This window comes from Ochotona curzoniae, unplaced genomic scaffold (genome assembly GCF_017591425.1).
Source record: "Ochotona curzoniae isolate NIBS_2020 unplaced genomic scaffold, NIBS_Ocur_1.0 scaffold_3835, whole genome shotgun sequence".
Lineage (NCBI taxonomy): Eukaryota > Metazoa > Chordata > Mammalia > Lagomorpha > Ochotonidae > Ochotona > Ochotona curzoniae.
Window position 1 is genome coordinate 9120225 of NW_024467114.1, and position 25952 is coordinate 9146176.

The following is a 25952-nucleotide window of genomic DNA, read 5'->3' on the forward strand; positions in this document are numbered from 1 at the left end:
CCCCTTCCCTTTTAAATAAATAATTTTAAAAAAATAATCACAAAACACAGAAGCAGGGACAATAGTATTTTGACTAATAAATGATGTGCTGACCTTATTTTCTGCCCACATATTCTCTTATCTGCTAATAACCATTAAGATATTTTTTACAGAAAGAACAGGGAAGATAACACGTCTGTCCAAATGTACTCTGATAGTTACAGTACAAAAATACCACTTTCCATGTGCTCACTGTCTGTAAGCAACTGCACAGGTTTTAGCCCAGCCAGGTGAGAATTCCGAGAAAGGCTATTTTGGATGATTCTTTCCTGGTAAAAGGAAAAATGCATGGCTTTATAAGTCAATATGTTGCACTATCTAGTACTGTTTTTTTTTTTTTAATGATTTATTTAGTTTAATTGGAAAGGCAGAAATTCAGACAGGAAAGCTAGGGAGCTCTTCCATCTGCTGAATCACTCACCAAATGGCCCCAAAGGCCAGAACTGGACCAGTCCAAAGCTAGGAGTTAGAGGCCACGAGCTTTTTTCTGGCTCTCCCATATGGGTGCAGGGCCCCAAGGACTTGGCTCATCTCCCACTTTTTTTCCCAGGCATATTAGCAAGAAGCTGGGTCACAGGTAGAATAGCTGGGACTTGAACTGGTACCTCCATGGGATGCCAGCCCTGCAGGTTGAGGCTTAGCTTACTATGTCACAGCATCATTCCCTATCCAGTACACTGTCACCATGAAAGAACTTCCTTCTGTTTAGACAGGACTTGGAGAATTCACCCACACTCAGCTTCTGGCCCTGCATGCGGCAAGCTCTGCTTCTTCTCTGCCATGCACTGACCTTGGATGGTTAAATGACCTCTGACCCTCAGGAGAGCATTGTGGGAGTGAGTTCCCAGAACAGTGTAGCCTGTGTAACCATGTTGGGGGTTTTCTCACTGTGTGCACTGTGGCATACGGAACTGTGCACCCCAGGAAGCTGTGCCAGGCACCTCAGGAGGTCACTCAGCACCCAGGACTTTTCCCATCCCTCCGCCCATGCTTCTCTCCTAGTGGCAAGCAGAGTGCCTCCCTCCAGACATCGATGAGCATCCTCCGGGGCCAATGCAATTTGTCTTGCAGAACTGCTGAGGCAAAACTGACCCTGAAGCCAAACGAACCCAATGTCTCCTCAGCTGGGCCTCAGAACGCCCGTGGTCACTCCAGTGCCACCTGACCCACGATATGGTACGGGGTAGATGAAGTCCATTAGCTGCACTCACAATAGCTTATTTTTATGCTCAAATAAGACCATGGCACAGCCAGGTAAGCTGCAGCTCGTGACACTGGCATCCCATGTGGGCCCAAGCTCTGAATCCTGGCTCATCCATTTCAGATTCAGTTCTCTGTTAATGTGACTGGGAAAGCAGCGGAAGATGGCCTGAGCACTTGGGCCCTGGCCAGCCCCATGGGAGACCCGGATGAAGTTCCAGTCTCTAGGCTTTGGCCTGGCTCAGGCCCAACCTTTGTGGCCATTTAGGATGTAAATTCTCCCTCTTTCTCTTTGTAGCTCTTTTTCCAATGGCTATCTGAATATTGCCAAGGGTCTGAAGCTTGGAATCTCCTGGAAGGGCTCAGTCAATTCATTTATGGATAGCAATAAGCCCAACTGAGTTAACACTGTCACAAATCATGTTTTTATGCATAATAACTAATGATACTTATTGTTTTGCTCACATACCACAAAATCACAACTGCAAACACAAAAACACATTTTCACATGATTTCATTAATAACACGAAGCATACAACCAGCAATTCCAATCCTCTGTATAACGACATCATTACATTTTTCTGTGTGCGTGCCTAAGTGTGTATGTGCGTAATGAATATTTTAACATCTCATTCATCTGGCCGGATGAATGAAGCCTCAGACAGAACTGGGTCTCCCAGAGCACTTCACGGCCTGGGGGGCTACCTCCCCCTCTCAGCCCACACCAATCTGTTTTCCCCTTGGCTCTGCTGACAGCCACAGTGACCTCCCTGCTTTTCTGAGCTGGGCCAAACTCCCTCCTTCCAGCGGCCTCCACAATGACTATCCACCCTGACAAGAATGCCCTGTCCTCAATACTGGTACAGCCCATCCTTGCCATGCTTCAGGACAGGGCGTTCCAGGCCCACCTGGGCTCACAGCTGGCCACCGTCTGTCCTCAGGTGGGACTCTGCAGCGCTAACTGCTGTAGCAAAGGAAGCGGCACAACAGCAGCCCTGCTTGCTTACTACCCTTCTTCCCTGCAAGAGACAGAGTTCCAGTCTCCAGTCGCTGGCAGCAGAAACCACACAGCATAACTCTGAGCTCTGGGGCTGTCATGGCTATCTGGACACGTAGGGCCCTCCGCATGCTTCTTTCATTGCACTGGGTTATTTTCTTCCACTTTTTTTCCCCCAACCTGATTTCTAAGATTCACTCATGCTTGTACAGCTGGTAGCCATCACACATCCATTTTCATTTTTGCTTCCTAATTCTATCCTGTGAGTGAGTATGCAGACTCAACTGAATGGGTATGGGAAATTTGGATTCCTCTGATTTTTGTTTTTGTGATTAGCACAACAATGCTGATATGAACATTGCTAACTACGACTCTTAGTGCACAAATGCGAGAATTTGGGTCTTAGAACATAAGCCTGTCATATTGGATCACTAATGTCAAGTTATTCTGCCCAGCACAGCATTACCTCATGTTCCCACCACCAGAGAGCAGAGTTTAGGTACTCCTTGAAAAAGCAAAAAGTTGGTTTTAGATAAATATTTTAAAACTCCAATCTCATAACTTGAATCTTTTAACTAGTAACTTTTGTCTATTTAGTTTACTGTAATTAAGAACATATTTAGACACAGAGTTGGCTCTGTATTCATGGATGGGGGTTTCACATTCACAAATTTAAGCAACGACTGAAAATATTAAAACCAACCAACCAACCTTCACCTTCAAGAGCCACATCCTATATGAGTGCTAGCTTGTGTGTCCTGGCTGTTCCACTTCCCATTCAGATCTCTGCTTGTTGCAGCAGAGTGGCCCAATGCCTTGGGACCCTGTACCCATGTGGGAGAATCTGAAGAATTTCCTGGCTCTTGGCTTCAGATCAGCCCAGCTCCAACTGTTTAAGCCATTTTGGAAGTGAACCAGCTAATGGAGGATATTTTTCTCTGTTCTCTCTTTAAATCTGCCTTTCCAATAAAAATAAATAAATCTATAAGAGTGATAACTCCAAAAAAAGATTTACTTATTATTTTTATTGGAAAGTCAGATCTACAAAGAAGAAGGAAGAGAGAAAGATCTTCTGTCTGTTGGTTCACTCCCCAAGTGACTGCAACGGCCAGAGGCTAGCTGGTCTGAAGCCAGGAGCCAGGAGCCAGGAACTTCTTCCCGGGTCTCCCACATGGGTGCAGGGTCCCAAGGATTTAAGACATCCTCTGCTGATTTCCCAGGCCATAAGCAGGGAGTTGGATGGGAAGTGGAGCAGCCGGACATGAATTGGTGCCCATATGGGATCCCGGCACACACAAGGCGAGGATTTTATCCACTGAGCTATTGTGCCATGCCCAGCAAATGTTCTTAAAGACTAAGTTGGAGAGTAAGCAAGTGAATGAAACACTACATACACGTTTCCAGAGTGGCAGGTTGGATATGTCACTGAGTTACTGTTTAAAGAAACTTCTCTTGTGAATGGGTGAGGGGGGTATTCCTGGTATGGCTTTGTAGAACACAACAAGATAGTGCAGGTTATACAAGGGCTGGGCTGTAAGGTTGAGCGATTTCTTTTTAACTAATTTGCTTGAAAGGTTAATGGCTGGAAGAGTTCTTACATGACACATCTTAAGTAGACTATGGGAAAGAAGTGTATGTTATTTGTGACTATAATTCCTAATCCATGGTACAATGAGTCACTTATTTACCAGGGAAGAATTTAACCTATTTGGGAAATAAAACTTTCTGAATATTAACTACCACCTCTTCCCCCTTCACACCCCCCTTCCTAAGTAACTGGAATAAAAAAATGACTTAGTATAGAAAGAGGGTTGAATTCCCATCTGGACTACAGCCAGGGTTTTACTTTTATGACTTACGAACCATCAGCTTTTCAGTCGTGCACCGTTTGCTTCGTCTCTGTCTAGCGCTTACCCTGCAGGTGGCCAAGGAGATGAGTGCGCTCTTGAAGGTTTGTTTTGTAACGTGTATATTCAGCTTCTTCTGTGTCCCCTTAAACTGTCTGCCAACAAGGCGGAAGTCAGCATGGAATGAGGCCTGGAGAAGCAGCTCTGCCCTCCACAGCCGGGAGCCCCCGTGCAGACAGACGCTGGGTGAAGCTACGGGGTTCATGCAAGACACCCAGTGGACTCTTGGTGAGCAGTCTGCAACTGTCTTCCATTTGTGTATTTAATTTAGGGGAGTCCAAGAACAGGGATGTGCACTACCTTGCAAAGAATAAACATATATAGAGAATCTCTCCTTTTACATTGAAAGCATATATTTTATAAGGCACAGTAAGAGAGCATGTGTGCAAGAGAGAAACCTTCCACATACTAGTTTCCTCCCCAGAGATCTACAAGAGCCGGGGTTGGGCCAGGAGGAAGTCAGGAACTCTACTGGGTCTCTCAGGTGACTGTCAGGGACCCCCGTACTTGATTCATTACCATCTGCTGTCTCCCAGGATGCATAACAGGAAGCTGCACTGCAAGTGGAGAGGGGACATAGACCCAGGCACCCTGACATGGGATGTGGGTGTCCCAGCAGACAGCTTAATCAACTGCACCACAATGCTCCCCATCATAAAAAAAAAGAATAACATATTCAATATTGTCATCATTGCTTAATACTGTTAACAGGAAGATCTCAACACACTCATTTCAGGAATACTAAGCATTTCCCCCTTTGGGAAATGAACAATAATAATGAAAAAAACAAGGGCAATCATAAGATGTTAATAACCAGGTGCTGTAACACAGTGCCACCTGCCGCACTGGCTTCCCATATGGGCACTGGTCTGACTCTCCTCTGCTCCACTTCCAATCTAGTTCCCTATTAACATACCTGGGAAAATCGAAGAGGTTAGCCCAATTGTTTGGGTTAACTTACAAATGGAACAAATGGGAGATATTTCTCTCTCTGCTCCTCTCTCCATAACTCTAACTAACTAACTAACTCTAGGGGGAAAAACATATTAATAACCTAATCTCTAGTTAAGAGTGGCCCAAGTAACTGGTTTATAGTAAGGCATCGATTTCACTGGTTATAATCATTTTCTTGTCTTCATATTGAAGTGTGAAGATGATGTTATGCAATTCAAAGATTTTATTGAGTAACATCCTCTTACCATGTATTAATTCACTCAATTCCCACAACAATCCAATAAGGTAGATATTGCTATTTTCTCTATCTTAACAGAGATGAAACCTGGATGACAGAGAAAGTAAAGAATTTATTTAAAACCACCCAGCTTGAGCAGTGAGATAAGCATCAAGTAAAAGGTCTGATTCCAGAAGGTTGTCTCTTTGTCTACAGTTGAAGATAGGTAGAAAGGAAAAGAGATATTCCAGGAACACGTGAATCAGTTTAAGAACTCATTTGCCAGGAAGGAAGAGAGAAACAAGGGAAGAAATTATGAGACAGGATCAATGGAGTCACTGTTTAAAGAAAAGAAAGGACTTATTCTCTTGGGAGGGTGTGAACTATGTATTCACAAATACCTGATGAGATATAGAAAATATACATACGCATACATTCATGAGCCAAACCAATACAGTACTTAAACGAATACCAGGCAAAATGATTTAAATTCTTCTCTTCCCAAACCTGGCATTCCTCCCAGCACCTGGCCCCAAGAATTTGAGTGTGTTCTCCTAACAGAGATTACCACCTGTACAGTCGCTTGGGTGGTGGGCAGAGGGAGGCACACATAGCCAGTGCTGACATTTCTATCCAGCTGTTCAGAATTCTCCAACTGAAGAGACCCATACTGGAGTTACACTCAATGTCAAATTTCTAGACTTGTTCTGTGGGAATAGCAGGGTAGTTAGCAACGGGGAGAGGACTGCAAAAACTCTCAGCACCTTTCTTTACCTGTCCACCTGTCTTCTTCAAACTCCACTTTGGGGTTCTGATTTTGAAAACCAAATCCACACTACCTTTTCTTCTTGTTGTTTTTTGTTTTCCTTAATGAATGGGCCAGCAGAACCATGACTGGAGCACAGGCATAAATCGAGATCACACAAATTGGCTTGCAACTAGTGCGTATGACTTTTATGAGGGACAAGTATGCCCTCATTTCCAGTGATGGCTGGGTGAGTACAATACATGTGCTGCAACATCTCTTCCCCCAAGGGGCATGTTGTCGAATGGGGAGAGTGAATTATGGTGTTCCGTGGCTGCTCACAGGACATAATGCCCATTAGGGTTTAGTCATGTAATGACCACGTGTGAGATATGTAATTTGCCAACTTCAGCAGAAGCTGGATTATGGGGATGAGAAAGGAGAACAGAATGACAGGTGGCTAATTAGAACAAAACCAGGTGACATACACTAGTGGCTCAGCAAGGCAAAGTGTCTATCATTTAAGTCCAGAAGAGAGGAGGTACGTTTTGAAAATGGTTCTGTTTGTAAGTAAAATCTTTTTAGGATGTTCACTATAATCACCATAGGGAGAAACATGAAGCCTTTTTTTAGACAACCTTTAGTGAGATGTCTCACGCAGATTCCTTGTCAGACGACACCTCCATTTTGAACTGAAGTGCCAATTACACCAGAAGAAATCTGATTAGTATTCCGTCAGTTAAACTCGAAGGGAGGACTTCAAAAAGTTGACAAAAGTGGAATTAAAAGAAAAAAAAATTTTGGTGCATTCAATTTTGCAAACCACGTATAAAAGGAATTCTCTAAAAGAATATGAAAGATATATCATGAAACAAATATTTGCGTGGGTTTCAAAAATGTTTTTTCACAAAAGAAACATCTTTCAATTTCCCGTTCTGTAAATTTTCGAAGCATCCCTGGGGTGACCACAGCGGGAGCATCAGCGTGGCATGAATATTCCGACTTCATCCTCCACAACACCGCGTGCAGAAGACATTACAGTCAGACACTTCTGTCATTGAAAGGAATACCATTTCTCTCTTTTTCCTCCTGAAGCTCAGCTTGGCAAAAATGTTTCTTCTTACTGTTCCTGGATATACATTTCACTCTCTCCAGTTCCATCTTGTTTCTTTCTTGCTCTCCTTTCAACCTTCACTCTGGCCTCCCCACCAGTGATTTTGTGATTCACCCCAAATCTGCCTACCGCGCCACATGCAACACCACATGAGAGGGATCTTCATGGCTCTGTCCCAATCCCCCAGGACCCCTGCTCACCGCTCCACCCCGCTCCTGGCTGCTCTGCCTACCCTTGGCTCTGTCCCTGGAGCACAGCCTGCCCTGGCCTGGCCTGGCCAGCAGAATCTCTCCACGCTCTTGCCCCCTGGCTGGCTCGAGATCAGATCCCTGGGGGAACTTTTCCTGCCTGCTTCAGAGCTAACCATGCTTCCTCACTGTCTTCATCAGGGTTCACTGGCTACAGGGGCAATTTCCACTTATAAATATATTCTGTAAAAGTAATACTTCTTTTCAAATATTACAGATATTCAATATTAATAATTAATATGTCTATTCACTATTACAGATATTATGTAAGCACTACAAAAAGACTATCTCTAAGAAAGAAATTTAATAGAATAATCCACCCCCCCTTTTTCTTACAGAGTTATTTATTTCAAAGGCAGATAAGATTTATAGAGAGAAGAGACAGAAAGATCTTCCATCTGCTGGTTCACTTCTCAAATGGCCACAAGAGCCAGAGTGGAATCGATCCGAAGCCAGGAGCCAGGGGTTTGTTCTGGTTCTCCCATGTGAGTGCAAGGTCCCAAGGCTTTGGGGCCATCCTCTTCTGCTTTCTGAGGCCCCAAGCAGAGTTGGATAGGAAATGGAGCAGCCAGGACACAAACTGACACCCACATGGGATCCCAGCACTAGCAGGTGAGGACTTAGCCATTGAGCCATTCTGCTGGGCCCTAACAAAATTCTTCTTTCTGCTTCTTACAAACAATCTTTAGAGAGGCAGCCATTCAGCACAGTGGTTAAGGTCCACACATTATAGTAATGAGGGTTTGATCTGATGCAATGTTTCTTGTCCCCTTTCCTGGCAGGCCTAGCTTTGTTCTCCATGAGGGACAACACACTTACCCACAGCCTGACAGTGCGTAGTAGGCATGGAGCCCAGGTCTGCATGGTGAAACCCAAACGGAAGTCTGAAGAGAGCCTTTGGGAAAGTCTTTCCAGATCAAAGAGACAGTGACACTGCTCTTGGCCCTTGCTCTTGCATACTCTGCTTAGAACACGGCTGTGTGAGCACAGTGCTCGAAGCAGCAGCCGGGATCGTGAGGGCACACACTACTGCCTGGCTGAGCAGGGAAGACACAGCTATCGCTACCCAAGACATTTTGTCCCCCAAGAGATTTATTCATTTGAAAGACAGTGACAGTTGAGAGAGAGAACTACTCCTCCATCTGCTGGTTCACTGCCCAGACACCTGCCACAGCTGGTGCTGAGTCAGGCTGCTGCCTTGAAGCAGGTGCTCCATTCCATCCAGGCCCCTCATTTGGGAGACGGGGCCAAGGACTTGAACATCATCTCCATCTCTTGCCTCCCAGGCAACAGGAAGCTGCATCAGAAGTGGCAGCAGGACCCAGCCCCAGGCACTGAGGAACCAACGCACTACACAATGCCTGCCCATGCAGCTGTGTTACAGCTAGCCGTTCTGGTTTTGCTTTTGGATCACCACATTGGGTTTCTAAGGTAAGGCCATGTGAAGTGATCCCCAGGGGCAGGCATCTGGTGCCCTTGGCGAGGGGACATGTACATACCATACTGAGGTGCAGGGGCTTGAATGTCTGCCCTGCTTCTGGTTCCAGTTTCTCATTAATGCACACCATGGGAGTCAGCCCCCACTCAAATACCTGGGTTCCTGTCACCCATGTATGAGACCAAGACTAGGCTCCCAGCTCCTGGATTTGCCCTGGCCTGGTCCTACCTTGCCTCCCTGAACCCCCTCTACATAGAAAACCCTTATTGCCACCCCCCTGCCACCCACACAAACATTCTCCAAAATCACTACCCGAGCAAGGATCTCGGGTCCGTATGTTGGTGCATTAAGTGCTGAAATGGGCATTTTGCACTAATATCCATTTCTGGGAAAACCGGAGGCAGATACAAATGGGAACAGCACTCTGCAATAGGCTGAGCATATCTGCTCAGAAGAGCAAATGCCCAGCTTCATCCTGGAAAGCCAGGCTGACTTCTAGGAGGAGATGGCCCCTGACCCATGTCCTACAGACAGGTGCAGAGGGCAGAAGCAGTCACAGCCTGCCAGCCAACGTCTGATGGTGCATGGCTTCAGAAGCATGGCAGAGAGGTCTGCATGGTAAGACCAAGGGGAATATGGTGGGCTTCAGGCTGCTGTACACAGATGTGTGCACAATGAAGAGCAAGAACCTGGCAACTTGCACTGCTCCTCTGGATGCCCATGGTGCCCCAGGCTGGGAGCTGCTCCAGGAGCACCCTGGTACAAGCCAGTCCCCCCATCTTTCCAGGAACAAGAAAACCTGCTCTTCTGGCTGCAGCCCTGCTGTTTGTGTTGCATGGGGGACAGGGTTGGGGAGGGGGAGAAACGGAATCAGATAGCTGGGTAAAGGAAGTCTTCCGGAGACATACGAGGGTTTTAGGGACTGGTCCCCACATTCTATAGTCCCTTTTTCCCAGCTGCATTTTCCTGGCAGCATTTTTCTCATCTGCCATTTTCTAAACTAGTAAAAGCTAGTTTTCTGGAACTAGGTTACAGACAGACTTTGGCCCATTGAACAAGGTCAGACTGTTTATTCTTGACAGAATTCTTTCCCACTGTAAAAAGGTACTTTTAAATGCCACATTCCAATGCCAGTGCCAGTAAGCCACTGAAGCATATTTTCCCACAAGAACTGATATCATGTGCGGGCCCTATCTCGCAGAAGTCACCCGGCATTACATAAGGTGTAGAGAGTATGTAACGCCACTGTGACACCCCAAGCTGCAAGGACACTGGGCCAAGAACTCAGAAAACCCTTCCGCATGATTCAAAGCGTCACGAGCCATTAAGATGTGAAGGATCGAAACAAACCCAAGAAAGAGGGAAGGGATATGGTTGGAAAAAAAAAAAGGCAGAAGCCAAGTTATCTTGTAATTTTATATTCGCATCCAAACCTAGAAGTTGTAGAGCATTTCTCCCTTATTTTGGGGTTTTTATGGTTGAGCTGTTAAATTTACAGCCCCATTTTTAGACTCTGCCAGGCTTCAAAATAAATATATGAGCAGCGCTAAAGTAAATTCTCCTACACTTTCCACTGCTTTCTCTTGGATGTTTCTCTGAAGCCCGAAGGCCAGTTCTTCCTCTAGAGCCAACTGTAAAGTTTCACATTCAAGTTTATGAGGAACTGAAAAATCATCAGGGTCCTTTAGACACGGGGAGCAGCCATGTCACTGTGTGCACAGTCCTGGAGGGAAGGATAGCAGAGAGCTGAGTGGCAAGTGCACGCCAGGGTTCGGCAGCCTGGAGAGCACCCTTCAGCAGCCAACATCCAAAGCCAACACAAGCCCCTGCTACAAGGCTGGACATCAGCCATGGGCAAGGCCGATGCCGATGCGAGCTGGCCCAGGACCCAGAGCACTACACGCAGTGATGAAAGCGGCGACAGTGACAGACCTTGCCAGTTCTTCCCTGGGACACCAAGGTTCCTTCAGCCAGCGACATATTCTAAACACAAACATCTCATACAGAAAGTAGCACTGCACAAGCTGGAAGAAGTCTTGTGGAGCAACCCTCTGCCTGCAAATCTCTCCGAAGCACTTGTTCTCATCAGGCTGAGGACAATGCTGGGTCCTGGGCACTCAGACTTGGACTCACGCCTCTGAAGTTTGGAGGGTGTCACAGGGTATCTATGTGGCAGCACAGGAAAAACCACGAGAGAGGCGGACACCGCTCTATCTCACACGATGACAATGGAGCAAACGGGCGAGGGGCGTCCAGTCCTTTCTCTTGGGAACCACCTACACCAGGCAGCAGCACGGCTGGGAAACTTTTTTTTTTGTCGAGAACAAGCTCAGGGCGGCAGCTTATGAAGGTGCCAGGATCGGGGGAGGGGTTGATAGAATGACTATCTTTCAGAAACAGGGGGAAGAGCCATCGGATGCACTTCATAAACACACACGTGCACACAGGCGTGCAGCAGCCGCCTGTGGAGTGGGAACCTGCTGGCTCTCTCCTGGGCTCTCAGCAGTTATTGGGGCTCGCATTCATCTATCAGCTGGAGTGCTGGGGTGTTTGTTTCGGCCCTGGCGTTGGTCCCCATGCCCGGGCATCTTAAAGAAAACGTGTCTTGTTCCCAGCTCTGGGCACTGCCCCCATTGTGCTCCACTTCCCTCACTGGTGAAAGTGAAAATGAAACCAGCACAAACCCTCCATTGTTAGCTATGACATATGGGCTGGCAAGTGCAAGGTTTCACACAAACAAACCTGGCTGTGTCATGGCAAGCTGTGGGGCAGGGAGCCGGTGCTGCAGCGGAGGGCGGGGGGACCCTTCTGGCTCAAGGTGCATCCTGTACTAGGGCATTGGGGTTTTTTTCCATCATGCTCCTGAGAATGCTACGGGCTTATTGACTCAGTATGCACTGGCAGCCATCTGGAGGCTTCCGGGGGAGCTGCTGGGCTGCCCAAGCCTCCTCACAGCGTCCTGCCAGCTCTCCACTAAAACCATGGCATGCATGGGGCAAGAATGGCACAAAGAAGGCATCTCTTGCGGTTGAGGGTGACCTTCTTCCCGCATCTTGTCCAGTCTTACATGGCCACGTGGTAATGCCCATCACAGACCAGGCAGCAAATTGCACGAGACATGTCCAGGAGGCTTCCAGAGGAGGGGGCTGGTGACCTCAATGGGCATCTCACTTTCTGGCATGGGGGGCAGAGGGATGGCTTGCTGGATCCCCAGCGGAGCACAAGGACCTCATGGTTCCCCCCCCACCACCATCATCTCTCAGGTTCAGACAGTGCCTGGTGCATGGAAAGTGACCAGAAATCGCTGACTTTCTGTTCTCTGATCTGTAACTTTACCTTACTAAGTCACCACTTTCAGCTTATCAAAATTTGTGGAATTCACAGAATTCCTTCTGTGTTCATGAACTTCTGGGTTGGTGCTGTGGTGGGTTAAACCACTGCCTGCAGAGCTGCCATTCCATTTGTGTGCCAGTTCAAGTCCTGGCTACTCCACTTCCCATCTAGCTCCCTGCTAATGGGCCTAGAAAAGCAGTGGAGGAGAGAAGCGCTCGAGCTCCTGTACCCACATGGCAGAGCCAGCTGAAGCCTTTGGCTCCTGACTTGGACCTGGCCGTCCAGACTACTGTGGCCATTTGGGGAGTGAAGTTGGAAGATCTGTCTTGCCCTCTCCCTTCCTTCCTTCCTCCCTCAAAACTCTGATTTTCAAATAAAGCAAAAATAAAGGAGATGTAAGTAATCTATCTTTTCTAATACTTGTGACATTCAATCCATTAAGGGACTGTAAATAAAGCAAGTTTGGACATTACAGTGGCATTAAGACCAGAGTCCCCGAAGGGCCTTTTGTACACTGTGGAGTTGCTCACCAACACTTTTCTCACCGTTATTCCTTATTTGTTGTCTCTGCTGGTCTCCAGAGAGGAAGCTTTTTCTGAACACGTCTGACAGGAAAGTTGGTTTGGAAAAAGAAAAAGACCTCTGGGGAAGGAGACACCATTCACACTTACTTTATTCAATCACTAATAAGATGGGAAAACATCTCTACTTTTCCTTTACGGCACAAGTGGCTTTTTCTCCTCTAAGTTGGGGTTAGGCATAGCCATTTGGGGAGAAAAATGCCGATTTAATAATTTATCTTAAATAACTAGGTCATAGTCCTGAACATACACTGAGGAGCCACTGTGAGGCCGCTCTGTGAAGAGGCGAAGTTAGTGAAGCACGCCAGTCCTGGACTTGAGCCCAGGAGGTGAGGTTCCTGAGGCTGAGGAAGAAATGACCTCATGTTGGGGTGCAGACTTCCCGTGGGTGGCCTCTTGGTGGCCATCTTGGGTGGTGATGGCCCTAATTGCAGGGGGAGGGGTTTGGCAATCACATCTAGGTATGAAAATGTTCACCGCTGGCATTGCCCTGGGTGGCCTGAAAGTAGTTTCATGGTTCAGAAGTTTTAGCAAGACTTAAAATGGATCTCAAAAAGTGGACTCCTGAACAGTGTGGAACCCAGGACTTCTCTGAGACCCTGGAGAGTAAAGAGTGAAAGTGGGTAAGAGCCAGGAGAAAACATGAGAGCTCTCTTTGCCATTTACCACCTGCCTGGCAAATTCAGACTTAAACTCAATAGTTGATAAACGGTTTCCCAAACACCAAATCCAAAGGTGACAGCCTCCTCGCTGCCCCCACCCCAGCCCCACACCTGCATGCTGTATGGTTAGGGTTAGGGATAGAGAGATGTTCTGCTCTAAAGGAAGAGACAGATGGGCCCCCACGCTCCCAGGGCTGCTGCTGACAGGCCCACTCTCCTTCCCCTCAAAGGCTCAACTTTGACAGAGTTGGGGACCAAACCCAAACTGTTGCCCGAGGGGTTGGTCTCCATTTTCCTAATCTTGACAGACAACAATGAGTTGCACCCCACATTACATCTCACATGGGAAGTACTTTAGAAATGTTGATTTTAGGATAATTTTAAAGATAATCTTAGCTATCCTTCACAGCCATTCTGCTGGGTCTGTGTGTATTCCTAAAGCACTTGCCACCAAGATTATGTAACTGCATGACTCATGACTTACATATCATGTATAAACAAGAGGAAGCACCTCCCTGTAACCTGTTTGCTTTGGTTTTCCAAAACTGTAAGACAGTTCGACATGGGCTGCAGACGTTGGTTTTTCACAGCCTCTGGGAGACTTTCCTGATAAAAATAACTCCAATCAGGAGCTAAGCATCCTGATTTCCCCCCTCCCACACACAATTCCAGTTTCTCCTTGAACCACAAGGGGACTCATACAACACTCTGGGAAATTCCGGTCCACAGTGTCCAGGGCAATGCTCGTCCACCTGCAGAGGGTGAGGACATAATCCATTCTTGGGAGGAAAGATGGACCCAGACAGTGGCTTGGGGAATTCCAGCAGCCTGAGTGTGGCTGAAGAGAGTGTTTGGGTTTCAGGGGCCTATTTCCACAACTCCTGAGTTCTGGGCTCCATGAAGGCAGAACAGGCTGAGCCACGGTCAGTGCAGGGTGAGACCCAGGTCAGAGGCCCCTCTGCACTATGTTTATTGCCTATGTTGTAACCAACCACAATTTAACTCGTAGCCTTTAAAGGAATCGGTATAAACCATCTTTAGTCTAAATGGGTGCAAGGACATGTGGGATTGTATACTAAGAAGCAACAAGCCAAATCCCATAAAGACACCTGATAGTCAGAGCCCAGTGAAGTCAGGCACCTGAAAGGCACTAAACCCTTTAGAGATCACCTCCCAGTTTATTAGATGGAGACCAGCTAATCATTTGGCCCTCTGTGATATGTACCATCTACAAGAATAACTTAAAAGGATTGTTTTAAACTAAGTTCTACCCCAAGAGGCCAATAAACCAGGTGCATCCCTTTTTTGAGAGGGGTAACAGGACCTTTTGCAGCAACAAAATGTAAAATAATAAAGATTAAGATATCAGGGGTTCTACCCTAAGACATCCAAGGAAGCTCACTTGTTTACAATAGTCAGTTTCTCAATGGATCCAGAAAGGATGCCTTTCTCTGAATAATGTATGGTGCACCTGGGGTCAGAAATCACGCAGGACCTGGTGCGACAGCCTAGTGGCTAAAGCCTCTCGTATCAGCCGGGATCCCATACTGGTGCAGGTTTGTATCCCGGCTGCTCCATTTCCCTTAGAGCTCCCTGCTTGTGGCCTGGTAAAGCAGTCGAGGATGGTCTAACACTTTGAGATGCTGCACCCGTATGGGAGATCCAAAAGAAGCTCCTAGCTCCTGGATTTAGATGGGCTCAGCTCTTGCCGTTTCAGCCACTTAAGACTGAATCAGTGGATGGAAGACCTTTCTTTTTGTCTCTCCTCTCTGTAGATCTGATTTTGCAATAAAAAATATAAATCTCTCTCTCTCTTTTTTAAAGATAGGAATCATGCAGTGTTAGTCCATCATCTAGAAGGTGATGACCTGCACTGCAAACTACTCTCGTGGAAGTATAGCTCACATGTGAAAACAAGCAGATGCTTCAGTAGGAAGCCAGGAACAGACGCCATTGTCAGTGGTCCAAACACAAAAATATAATATAAACATACATATGTCAACATGGATGCACACACATAAAAAGCGCCTAATCATTTTCACACTCTTTCATCTACAGAGTGCTGATTATCTTAGAAGATGATGATCCGCCGTCTAAAATTGGCTTTAATACTAAAACATAATGAGTTAAAAACAATGTCCTCAGGGCAGGTCCCATAGTGCAGCAGGTTGTACTAGCACTTGGGACAGCTGTACCCATAGCAGAATGCCTGGGATCCAGTTCCACTTCTGCTTCTAACCCAGCTCCTGTTATTACAGATACCCCAGGTGGCAGAGATGACAGCTCATACAGACCAGCCCCTGTAGTCTACCCCAGTGGAAAACTCCAGATGGAGGCTCTGGCCTGGGCTATTGCGGACACTGAGGACAGAAACAACGCAAGGAAGATCTCTCTTTTTTCTGCCATTCTGCCTTCTGAATAAGTAAACCTAAAAGCAAAAGAACTTTACACATTAAGTAATGAGGTACATTCTGGAATCTATGGCTCTCTGGTCTGCACAGCAAGTTTGTTTTACATGTGTAATTCATTGGTTAGCCCTTTAACAAGGGCACAGCTGTGAACCTGGGTTCAAACCAGCCTTTCACTCAACCATGGGCACTTTCAAGACTGTGAACACAGCTACTTACCAACGAGCCATCAGGACAAAGGGCAGCAGGGCCTCAGATGTGGTAAGGTCTATGTTCGCCTGAATCTTTTTCAGTTTAATATGATAGGGGTCCGTACCACCAAGTGAGAGCATTGTGTATGGAAAATAACTCCTTCCTTATTTTATTTCCTTATAACGGAACTGTGTATTTGTCAACTCACACACTCAAAAATACGTTCCAAGTGTCTATCATTGTGCATTAGGCCTGAGGAAGACACAGCATGTGCTGCGAAGTAAAGCCTTACACACCTGTTATCAACGTGGCAGAAAGTGGTCTGAGGAATGGTCTCAACAGGATGTTACTCTAGGGGCAGGGAAGAGGCCAGGATTCATTTCTGTAGTAGGTAGCAGGAGACTTAGTAAGTCAGGAGAGGTAGGTGAGATTTTTTTTTGGGGGGGAGGGAGTCATGTCTTATGGCTGTGCAGTATCAGTTTTCAACCAGTTAAGTTCTAATTCCTTTAATATTCCACAAACTAAGCTGACTCTCAGTTCCTGTATGATGTAACCTACTAAAAAAATGTGTATTTCCAGGAAGTGGAGTGCACCCTTTTCTCATTACGAGATGCTAAAAATACACACCAGTTCAGTCTAGAAAATTGAGGTTCTATGTTTTCATATCACCATATGTATGTCAACCAACGTATCCCTTTATTTTTTTCCTTTTAGGTAGAAAAATGTAAAACAGTAAAAAAAAAAAAAGAACCTTTTAAATGCAGTCCGCTATTCAAAATACATTCTCTATTACTGCCATTAAATTCCAACTATCACTCTTTCAAAGTAAAGTATGAATCTGTGCTGGTGCCGTTCCCAGCTGCTGATGTGTTTTACTTATGTCACCCCATAGCTAGAGAGCACACTGTACAAACCAGACATTGAAAAATCACAGATTTCTGGATGCCTTCCCTCTTTCCTCTTTCTTTGAAATAACCTGTCTTTGCAAAAATTTTCCAATTTGAACACATCAACTTCTAGCAAGAAAAGAACATTCACCAATGTTACACAATTGGTGGAGTTGGACCATCCATCTTCACATGCAGACAAAAACTAAGGAGGCTTCCTGTTTTTCTCCACAGTGCTTAGTGCCCACTGGGGAGATTTAAGTGACGTGTCCTGCTTGGTTACAGCTCATCTTTCCCTCCATTCATGTACCCAAGGAGACCAAGTTCCTTTCATCAGCTCCCCTGATGACCGCCTGGCTTGCAGAGCCTATTCAAACTTGTCCCAAGGGCCCCCAAACAACACAAGCAACAATTTCCTAGGGAAGCCCAAAGCCTACCTCACCCTTCCCATCGGGGAAACATACAGACTCGGCCCTTTCTGGTGAGATTACGTAAGAATACAAGCGCTGGCTTGACCCCTCTTAGAGCGCAGACCTTGCCTTTCAACACCAACTAACACCCAGGTGCCCCCAAAGGACCGATGATTACAGGGCAAAGTAGAAACAGGCAGCATTTATCTTTCAACATGGCTACACGATCCCAGCACTTGTCTGAAGAGATTCCACCTAGGAAAGGTATATACTATTAGGAAAGTAAGCGGCCTTCCACACCTAAACTGGTGTGTTCAGATGTTGACTGCGGGGTCGGGTGGAACAGCAGGACACTTCTCTAAGTCTGATGTGTTCCCGAGGCAGCTTCTCGGTCTCACTTCTCCTCCCTGAAGCTCCACTTTTCAACAAGAGCATTCCTAAAACTTGGGGAGATGATTGTTTCCGGTGTGTGACTTTATATGCTAAGTGCCAAGGGCAGCCACTTCATCCCCTAAGCCACCAGGACAATCCCAGAGACCAGCGTATCTTTCTCAACAAGACCCCTAGCTCAGGACAGTGCTGCCTTTGGCTGGAGGGTCGTTTTGATGCCAAAGCTGGACCCTATGGAGTCTTTGCTTTTAAGGTCTAATTTAACATCTTCCAGGGCAGTATTTCTGCAGCCACTATCACATCAAAGGTTTTTTTTACATCAACCTCCTCCCTAAGGTAAGGGACCCAGCCCAGGGCCCGGGGCCCTCCATGGCCTGTTGGAAGGCTGCACGGATCACCCACTGCCTGCAGAAAAGGTCTCTGGCAAAGGAGGGTTATTCATACACACTCCTGGGCTGCTCCTCTGTAAGTCTATGTGCAGCTCTGTGCAAAACTCATCTCGGAACTACCAGGGGAAAGAGAAGCCGACCAAGGTCAGCGGCCACTGGGGTTTTGCATACCGAATGAGACAAAGAACAGGATATCATAGCTATCATTCTTTGCCCTTGGCCCTGTTTCTGTTCTCCTGGAAGAAGGCTTTACCTAGCAGGGTGGTGCTATGTCTTCAGGTCATCTGAGTTCACTGCAGATTGAAATCTCCTCAACAGTTGGCACCGGAGCTTCCAAGGAAGCCTGTCACACACTTCTCAACGCAGGCTCATGTTCCCAGCATTCCCTCTGCCCTAAGCTTGGCCGTGTGTTCCTCAGGTATTACAGACAGAACTCTGAACCCGCTGGTCATGGCCCAAAGCACTTGGTAACTTGCAACTGACTGCTGTCTGATAGCTGAGATGCAACAGCTACTTTTGCAATGCGGCCTGTCCACAAGTCCAGCGAGAATGCATCCCCATCTGCTACATGAGAAAAGGACACAGACATTCTCCCAATCAATCACGGGGACCTTAGGAGGGGTGCCACGGGGGCCTTAGGAGTGTTGCTCAAAGAGAGAAATGGAGTTTAATGGAAAGATGCTGTGTTCACTCACCACCGAGGTAAGAGCCATCTGAAAACTGTAGATGCGGGCCAGGCCAAAGTCGGCCAGTTTGATTTGTCCATTGCTGGTCACCAGAATGTTCTGCGGTTTGAGATCGCGATGCACTACTCGGTGAGAGTGAAGAAAGTCCAGACCTCGGAGCAGCTGAAACATCATATCCTAGACAAAAACCAAAGGGCAAAATGAACAGAGGCTCATGTTGGAAACAACGCACGACACAGTTGGCATCTGGTAAATACTGGCAGAGTGAATCAGTCTGTCTCCTTCCCTACCTCTGTACTCATCTAATCTCAAGAACACTACAAAATGGTTCACCCTCGATCTACATTTTATTGGTGAACGGACAATTTAAAAAGGTTCTGGATGGTATAGGAAACTAGAGTGTCCCAACACTAAGTGGTCACTATGTGTCAAGCACTCTTTTTTTTTTTTTTTTTTAAAGATTTATTTTTATTATTTTTTTATTGGAAAGGCAGATATACAGAGAGGAGAGACAGAGAGGAAGATCTTCCATCCGCTGATTCACTCCCCAAGTGAGCACAACGGGCCGATACTATGCCGGTCCGAAGCCAGGAGCCTCTTCCGGGTCTCCCATGTGGGTGCAGGTTCCCAAAGCTTTGGGCTGTCCTCAACTGCCCTCCCAGGCCACAGGCAGGGAGCTGGAAGGGAAGCGGGGCTGCCGGGACTAGAACCGGCGCCCATATGGGATCCCGGGCGTGCAAGGCGAGGACCTTTAACCACTTGCGCCACCGCGCCGGGCCCAGTCAAGCACTCTTCTAAGCACCTGCTGTACAGTAACTTATTGAAACCACACTGAAGCAGTCAGGTAAATAACATCATCACTGCTATTTTATAGGTCAAGAAACTGATTCACAGAAGCAGACCAGGTAGTTAGCCCAAAGCCATAGCACCAAAAAAAAAAAAAGTTTGATTTACACTAAAGCCTGGAAAAACTGTCCAACACAATCCTTTATTAGATCCTTTTGTTGAACAAGAGATTATGTAAAAGGGGAAAATAACAAACCCTGCTTCATCAGATTCCTTGTGTAAGGAGCTGCATGCGGCAGCAGGCCACAGCCCAGGGCAGACATGCCCACTACCACTCAACGGGACGGAAAGCGCAAAGCCTTCAGACCTGACACTTGAGGCGCCATGCAAGTAGATACAAGAGCTACAACCCAAAACCAGTGTGCGAAAGCAGGAACTCAAGACACTGGCCACGATCCTCTCCAATCTGGGGTCGGTCATGATTTGAAAGTTGTACATGATGGAGGATGGGACTGCTTTGTTCCCACGAAGGTTAGAAAAACAAACAGGCAGAATCAGGGAGCTCTGAGGCGTGACCCTCCACCCCTCCAGGGAAAATGTGTGTGGGTTTTGGCCTGGGCTCCTCCTTCAGGGCTGGGAGCTCTGGCTTCACACACCCTCTGCCTTTGAAATCCAAGCCTTAGTTTTTCTACCTGGAGAATGGTAAAAGTGATGTTTCCTTCTTCCCAAAAAACAAAATGTTGTTGGGGCAGGGGAAAACAAATTTAAATTGAAGTAATATATGCCAAATGGATAGGCAATTCCTGACACATGTTCAACAGCTGGTAATTCTTAGGATGACTACCTGTGAGACAAACACTGTTTCCCGGGGAGAGAGATTCACAAACAAGTATGGATAAGGTCATTGCAAAGGACGTGCAGGGAGGAAGCCCGCACCCACACAAATGTGCTGCTTTGAAGATCCTGGTGCAGGCCTCCCTGAGCAGCAGGGGTTGGCTTCTACGCTTCTGAAGGTGCAAGTCCTGGAGGACACTGCTCTGGGGAGGTACACAGCCATGCAGGACTGGAGACCCACTGTGGGTGGAACAACTTGCAGTGAAAAAAACGAGTCAACATGAAGCATAGAATGCTATAGAAAACGCTCTTCTGTTGGGGCAAATATGCTGTGTGGGAAACGCATGCGTGCAACTAGTAGGCCTGGGTTTCTAACAGCATGACTAACCTAAACTAATGTCATGCTGGTTCCTCATCTTTAACTGCCTACCTACACACAAGGCATAACCCACTTGAACCAGCACGGAATAAGTCTGCCTTGCTCATATGGCATTGTCCAGAGAACAAAAGCCACCAAGTACAAAACCTCAAAAATTTGAAAGAATGAGTTAATCAAAAGGTGCATCAAAATGAATAAGAAGGCTGAGCTATGATAAAAAAAAAAGTATGCTATTTTTGTGTATTTATACAAGCACGTACTGCATTCTTAATTACAAAATTGACAAAATGTGCCTGCATGTTTAATAACAGAAATTTGTAAGTTTTTTGAAATCCAGAGTAAGAAAAATCACTCAAAATCCCATTGCTCAAAAATTTCACTGTTAAGAAATTTCTTCTACTCTTTTAAAAAAATTACATGTATTATCATATTTATATGTAAAATAGTCATTCAAGTAAAATGGCTATTATTCTATTCTCTTGTTTTGAGTCTCTTTCAAATCCACTGTGAATCAAATTCCTCTCCCATGGCATGTTTTCTACACGACTGGAAACAGTTGTAGATTCCTTCCCTGGGATATGCCACCATCACCATTTACAGCATTTTGGTCCTTCCAGTACAGGTCTATTTCTCCTTGGGAGAGGCTAAGATAGGTCAGAATCAACCGCAAACATTGTTTCAGACCTCAGGGGAGGCAGCACCAACCCACATGTCTGCACTAACACGCACCCCATGTCATTGGTACCTGGAGGACTAAGGTGGTGCTGTGCAGGTATTACCACTCTTTGGATTGTTGTGAGAAAGCTGAGTTTCCTTTTAAGCCTACAATATCTAGATACAGCAGAGTTCTGAACCGATTAGGTCCAAATTAACGACCAGAAAAACAAAATTTTAAGGGGGTTATTTAGTGGCTAAGATATCTGCACTCCATACTGGATGGGGTTCCATCCTCGGTCCTGGCTGCTGACTGTAGTTTCCTGCTAATGCAGGCCCTGCTGGCTAGCACTACTGGCTCAGGTAACTGGGTTCCTGCCTACTCATGCAGAAGACCTGCATGGGGCCCGTAGAAGACTGTGACCTGGCCCAGCATGGTCACTGTGGATAGTGCAGGGAGTGAACCAATAGATAGGAGCTGTTTGTCTCTCTGCCTGTTGAAGAACACACACACACACACACACACACACACACACACACACACACACACACACACGAGAAGAGAGAAAAAAATCTTGCCAAAGGCACTGACACTGTGACACAACAGATGAATCTGTGACTTGCAATGCTGGCATTCCCTATAAGAGCACTGGTTCCAGGCCCAGCTGCCTGACTTCCCATAAAGCCTTCTGCTATTGTACCTGGGAAAGCACCACAAGATGACCCAAGTGCCAAACGGGCTCCTGTACCCACGTGGGAGATCTGGATGGAGCACCAGGCTTTTGGCTTTGGCCCAGTCTAATCTTGGCCATTGTGACCACTTGGGGAGTCAGCATGTGAAAAATCTCTTTTTCTTCTATTACTCTGTCACTCTGCTTTATAACTAGATTTTTAGAGGGGGGGAAAAATCTTGTCTAAAAAGTCTTACTGCTTTAATTCAAATGCTAGTTAGGATGATGAGCACCGTGGTCCCATGATGGGCATGGCCTGGGGAACACCCCCCAGTCTTTAACCACCGTTCAGGGGGACGCCTCGTTTCAAAGGTAAAATGAATTCAGCTATGTCAGAAACCCTCTCCCAATTACAGAGAACAAGCGAATCAGCATTACACAAGGTTCAGAAAAACAGACTTTCCTTTAGAGTCCCGTGAAGTGCTTTAATCAAGGGAATTTCAAAGGACTCTGAACTTCAGCTTATTGTCTGTCCTAGTTCGATTTACAGGATTGTGAGAGACACACTCTAAATTAGCTCCTTGAGATGCTGATCTAAATCTGTCCCACACAGACTCACATAGTTCACAGTAACCCTAGTGATGGGATGGCCGGGAGATGTCAGCTACGGCCAGGCAAGGCTCTTTAAGTTAAACACAGTTTTAACAGTGTCCCTTTTTACATTACAAAGTGTGGTCCGAATAGCGCAGCACACAATGAGGCAGCAGTCACTTGGGCCTCTGTGGCCTGGAAGCGTGTCTCACAGGACACACCCACATGGCACCAAGTCTGACTCTGAGGCTCTCTTTGTGGGGCGCAGGGCTCAGTCAGCTCCTATGGAAAGCATGGGAGCTGTCTGCGTACTACTTCAGTAGTGGATTCTTGGTGTTATCGCTGAGCTCTGGGCTTCTGGCTCCTTTACCACCAAAGCAAACAAATCAACTAATAAGCGTTTCACCCAGCTTTCTCTTCCCTCTCTTGTTGCGAAGGGAGTGAGCTCCCATTTGCAGGTTCCCTCCCAGCTCCCTATAACAGCTGCGGCTGGGACAGAGCTGAGCTGGGCACCACTGGATTTTGAGTGATTCAAAGGTAACAAGAAGAAGCCTGGTAAGAGTGACTTTTGGTGTAAATTTTACTAATCAAATTTTGTGTTCTCATACAAGAATGGAAAGATTAACCACTTTTTGGAAGCAGTGATAATGCTGAGAAAGTGAAGAATCCATAGCCGCTAACTAGAAACTAAAAGACAAAAACAAAAAATGACTTATTTCCAGCAAGTCTGAGAACGTGTCTGAGAGATAAGGTAGTGACTAAAGCAGGCAAGCAAGAGGAAGGAATCACTGCCTCGTCTTCACTGCCCTAAGTCATTAGGAATGGAAGCTTCTAGCAGGCAACCCTAGCTGTCAGCACAGGATACAAGGATCAGCACTGCGTCATAACAAGAGGATGGAGAAGTGCCTAGGTTGTTGGCACATGACCCAAATAGTTAATGTCCTAGCCACACTGCTTGGAGATGCTTTCAACAACGCCCTTCCAATAAAAATCAATAAACCTTAAAAAAAAACCCCACTAAATACCACAGTGTGGCCATCTCCCCATTCTCTGTAGTGAAATTATAATGATATGCTTAGGCAAAACACCTTTGCCATTTTTACCAATTCTTCCTCTCAATGCCTTCTTTTGAGAATTATCCCTTTTGATTTCCCTCCCATCCAAAGAGGGTAATGTACAGAGAATCTATTTTTTTCTTTTTTTCTAGGGTGAAATATTATTATTATTTGCCTGCTGTAGCCAACTCTGGTGGTTGCCCGCTGTAAAGACTGGCTCAAGCCAATCCAATTTCTACTTGCCAGAAGCGGATCCTGAGATGAATGTGAGAGGCAGGCCTACTGGAGAGTCGGGGAAGGCAGAGGCAGTAGGACACCCGCTCCCCCAGCCAAGTGCGACTTGCTTCCACTTTATTCCGGCTGCCCATCATCACACCTGCTTCCTTTGACACTGCACCCCTGCCGGGAATGTTCATATTCCCTTCCCTGCTACTACTTGCTGCCAAATGCCCACCTCTTCTCTGCCCTCTCACTCTTTTTCCTGCATAATTTCTGTATCTCTAAGGTCACTGGGAGGTGCTAGCCTTTAACCCAATTTCAATATGCACCATTTATGTAACATATACAGCTTTTCTCTTTTATAAATGGAATATCAGTAATGCAACTTTTTTTTATAGATTTATTTTTATCGGAAAATCAGATATACAGAGAGGGAGAGAGACAGAGAGGAAGATCTTCCATCCGTTTGCTGATTCACTAAGCGGCTGCCACAGCTGGAGCTGTGCCGATCTGAAGCCCAAACCCCGGAGCCTCCTCCAGGTCTCCCAGGTCAGTACAGGGTCCCAAAGCTTTGGGCCATCCTTGGCTGCTTCCCAGGCCACAGGCAGGGAGCTGGATGGGAAGCGGGGCTGCCGAAATCAGAACTGGTACCCTTTATGTGATCCAAGCATATGCAAAATGGGGACTTTAGGTGCTAGGCTACTGTGCCAGGTGCAGTAATACAATTTTCTAAGTACCTTTTCCATATCAAGAAATACACTGAACACCAAACTTTCAATTTTCAATGGTAGTGTGCTAAAGACTTTTAGCAGTTATTACATTGCCCACCCATTTTAAGTGCTACTTTGAACTAGATTTTAGCTAAATTAACTGAACTGGGTCCTGGGCTTTTGCTTTTATCGCTGCTTGGCTTGGTGCAGGTAGAGCATCTCTCTCCTTTAATTATTAAATATTTAGAATACATTTAAACATTAGACAGGTAAAGTTTCTTCTTTCAGTTCCTCATAAAATATTCCTGGGTATTCTTCCATGACATGAGTCTATGAGTCTGGAGTGATTTTTAGGATCACTTCGCTGAGTTCCCATGCCCTCAAAGCTCCCTTTGCTGTTATTGATCCAAAAATCCTGAATAGATTAACCCGGGGGAAATGGGGACTTTTACAACATTCTGTGTTTCCTTTTCAGGGCATGGATTTTATTCTTCCTCCAGTGCAGCCCACCAAATGTTTGCCTACTGCTCTGTAGTTCTCAAATTCTTCTTTTAGCCTCTGGGAGTCTGACCTTTTTCATGTGCAAACCAGATCTTGTATCAGCTCACTCCTCTGCCCTTCACTGCTTCACAGAGCCCAGCCAGTTCCCTTGCCTAGCTTGCTGCTGCCTCATGCCTCATGTAGGACTGGTGTGAGGAAGCACCTGCCATGGGAGACAAAACTTGCACAGGCTTTGAGGAAGGCAGACAATGGCAAGTGTGTAGGCATCTGGAGACCAGCAACGTCCCGTCTGTGTCTTCAGATCACCCTCCTGAACCATCTTTGGAGGGCTCTGCTCAAATCCCTGGTCAGACAGTGGGTAAGCTTGGGCCTGTGAGTCAACCTTTGTCCTCTAACACCTAGCCTCAATGTCCTCATCTGTAATCTTGTAAGGTGGCTGTTAAGAGTCAAAAAGAGTGTGTGAAACCTCCTGGTTTGGGTAATCAGATCAGATTAAGAAGTGGCTCTGGGGTCTTGTCCACGGCATAAGCCTCCATCTGCAGTACTGGCATCCCATATGGCCGTCGGTTCGCATCCCGGCTCCTCTACTTCCTATCCAGCGCCCTGCTTATGGCCTGGGAAAGCAGAAAAGATGGCCCCTGTACCCGTGTGGGAGACTTCATGGGGGATCCTAACTCCTGGCTTAGGATTGGCTCAGCTCTGGCTATTGCGACTATTTGTGGATCAAAGAACTTTTTTTTCTGCAGCCTTCAAAT

General features: G+C 46.4%; 1 protein-coding gene across 5 annotated transcripts in view; it reads right to left on the reverse strand.

The window, feature by feature from the left end:
* The window catches only part of CDK6 (cyclin dependent kinase 6), a 179372-nt gene that overhangs the window by 75838 nt on the left and 77582 nt on the right, over window positions 1-25952 (reverse strand). For all 5 annotated transcript variants that reach the window (XM_040964675.1, XM_040964673.1, XM_040964676.1 and 2 more), the window contains one exon: window positions 18807-18974. In XM_040964675.1, coding sequence (XP_040820609.1) covers window positions 18807-18974 — 168 coding nt within the window. The remainder of the gene's footprint in view (window positions 1-18806; window positions 18975-25952) is intronic.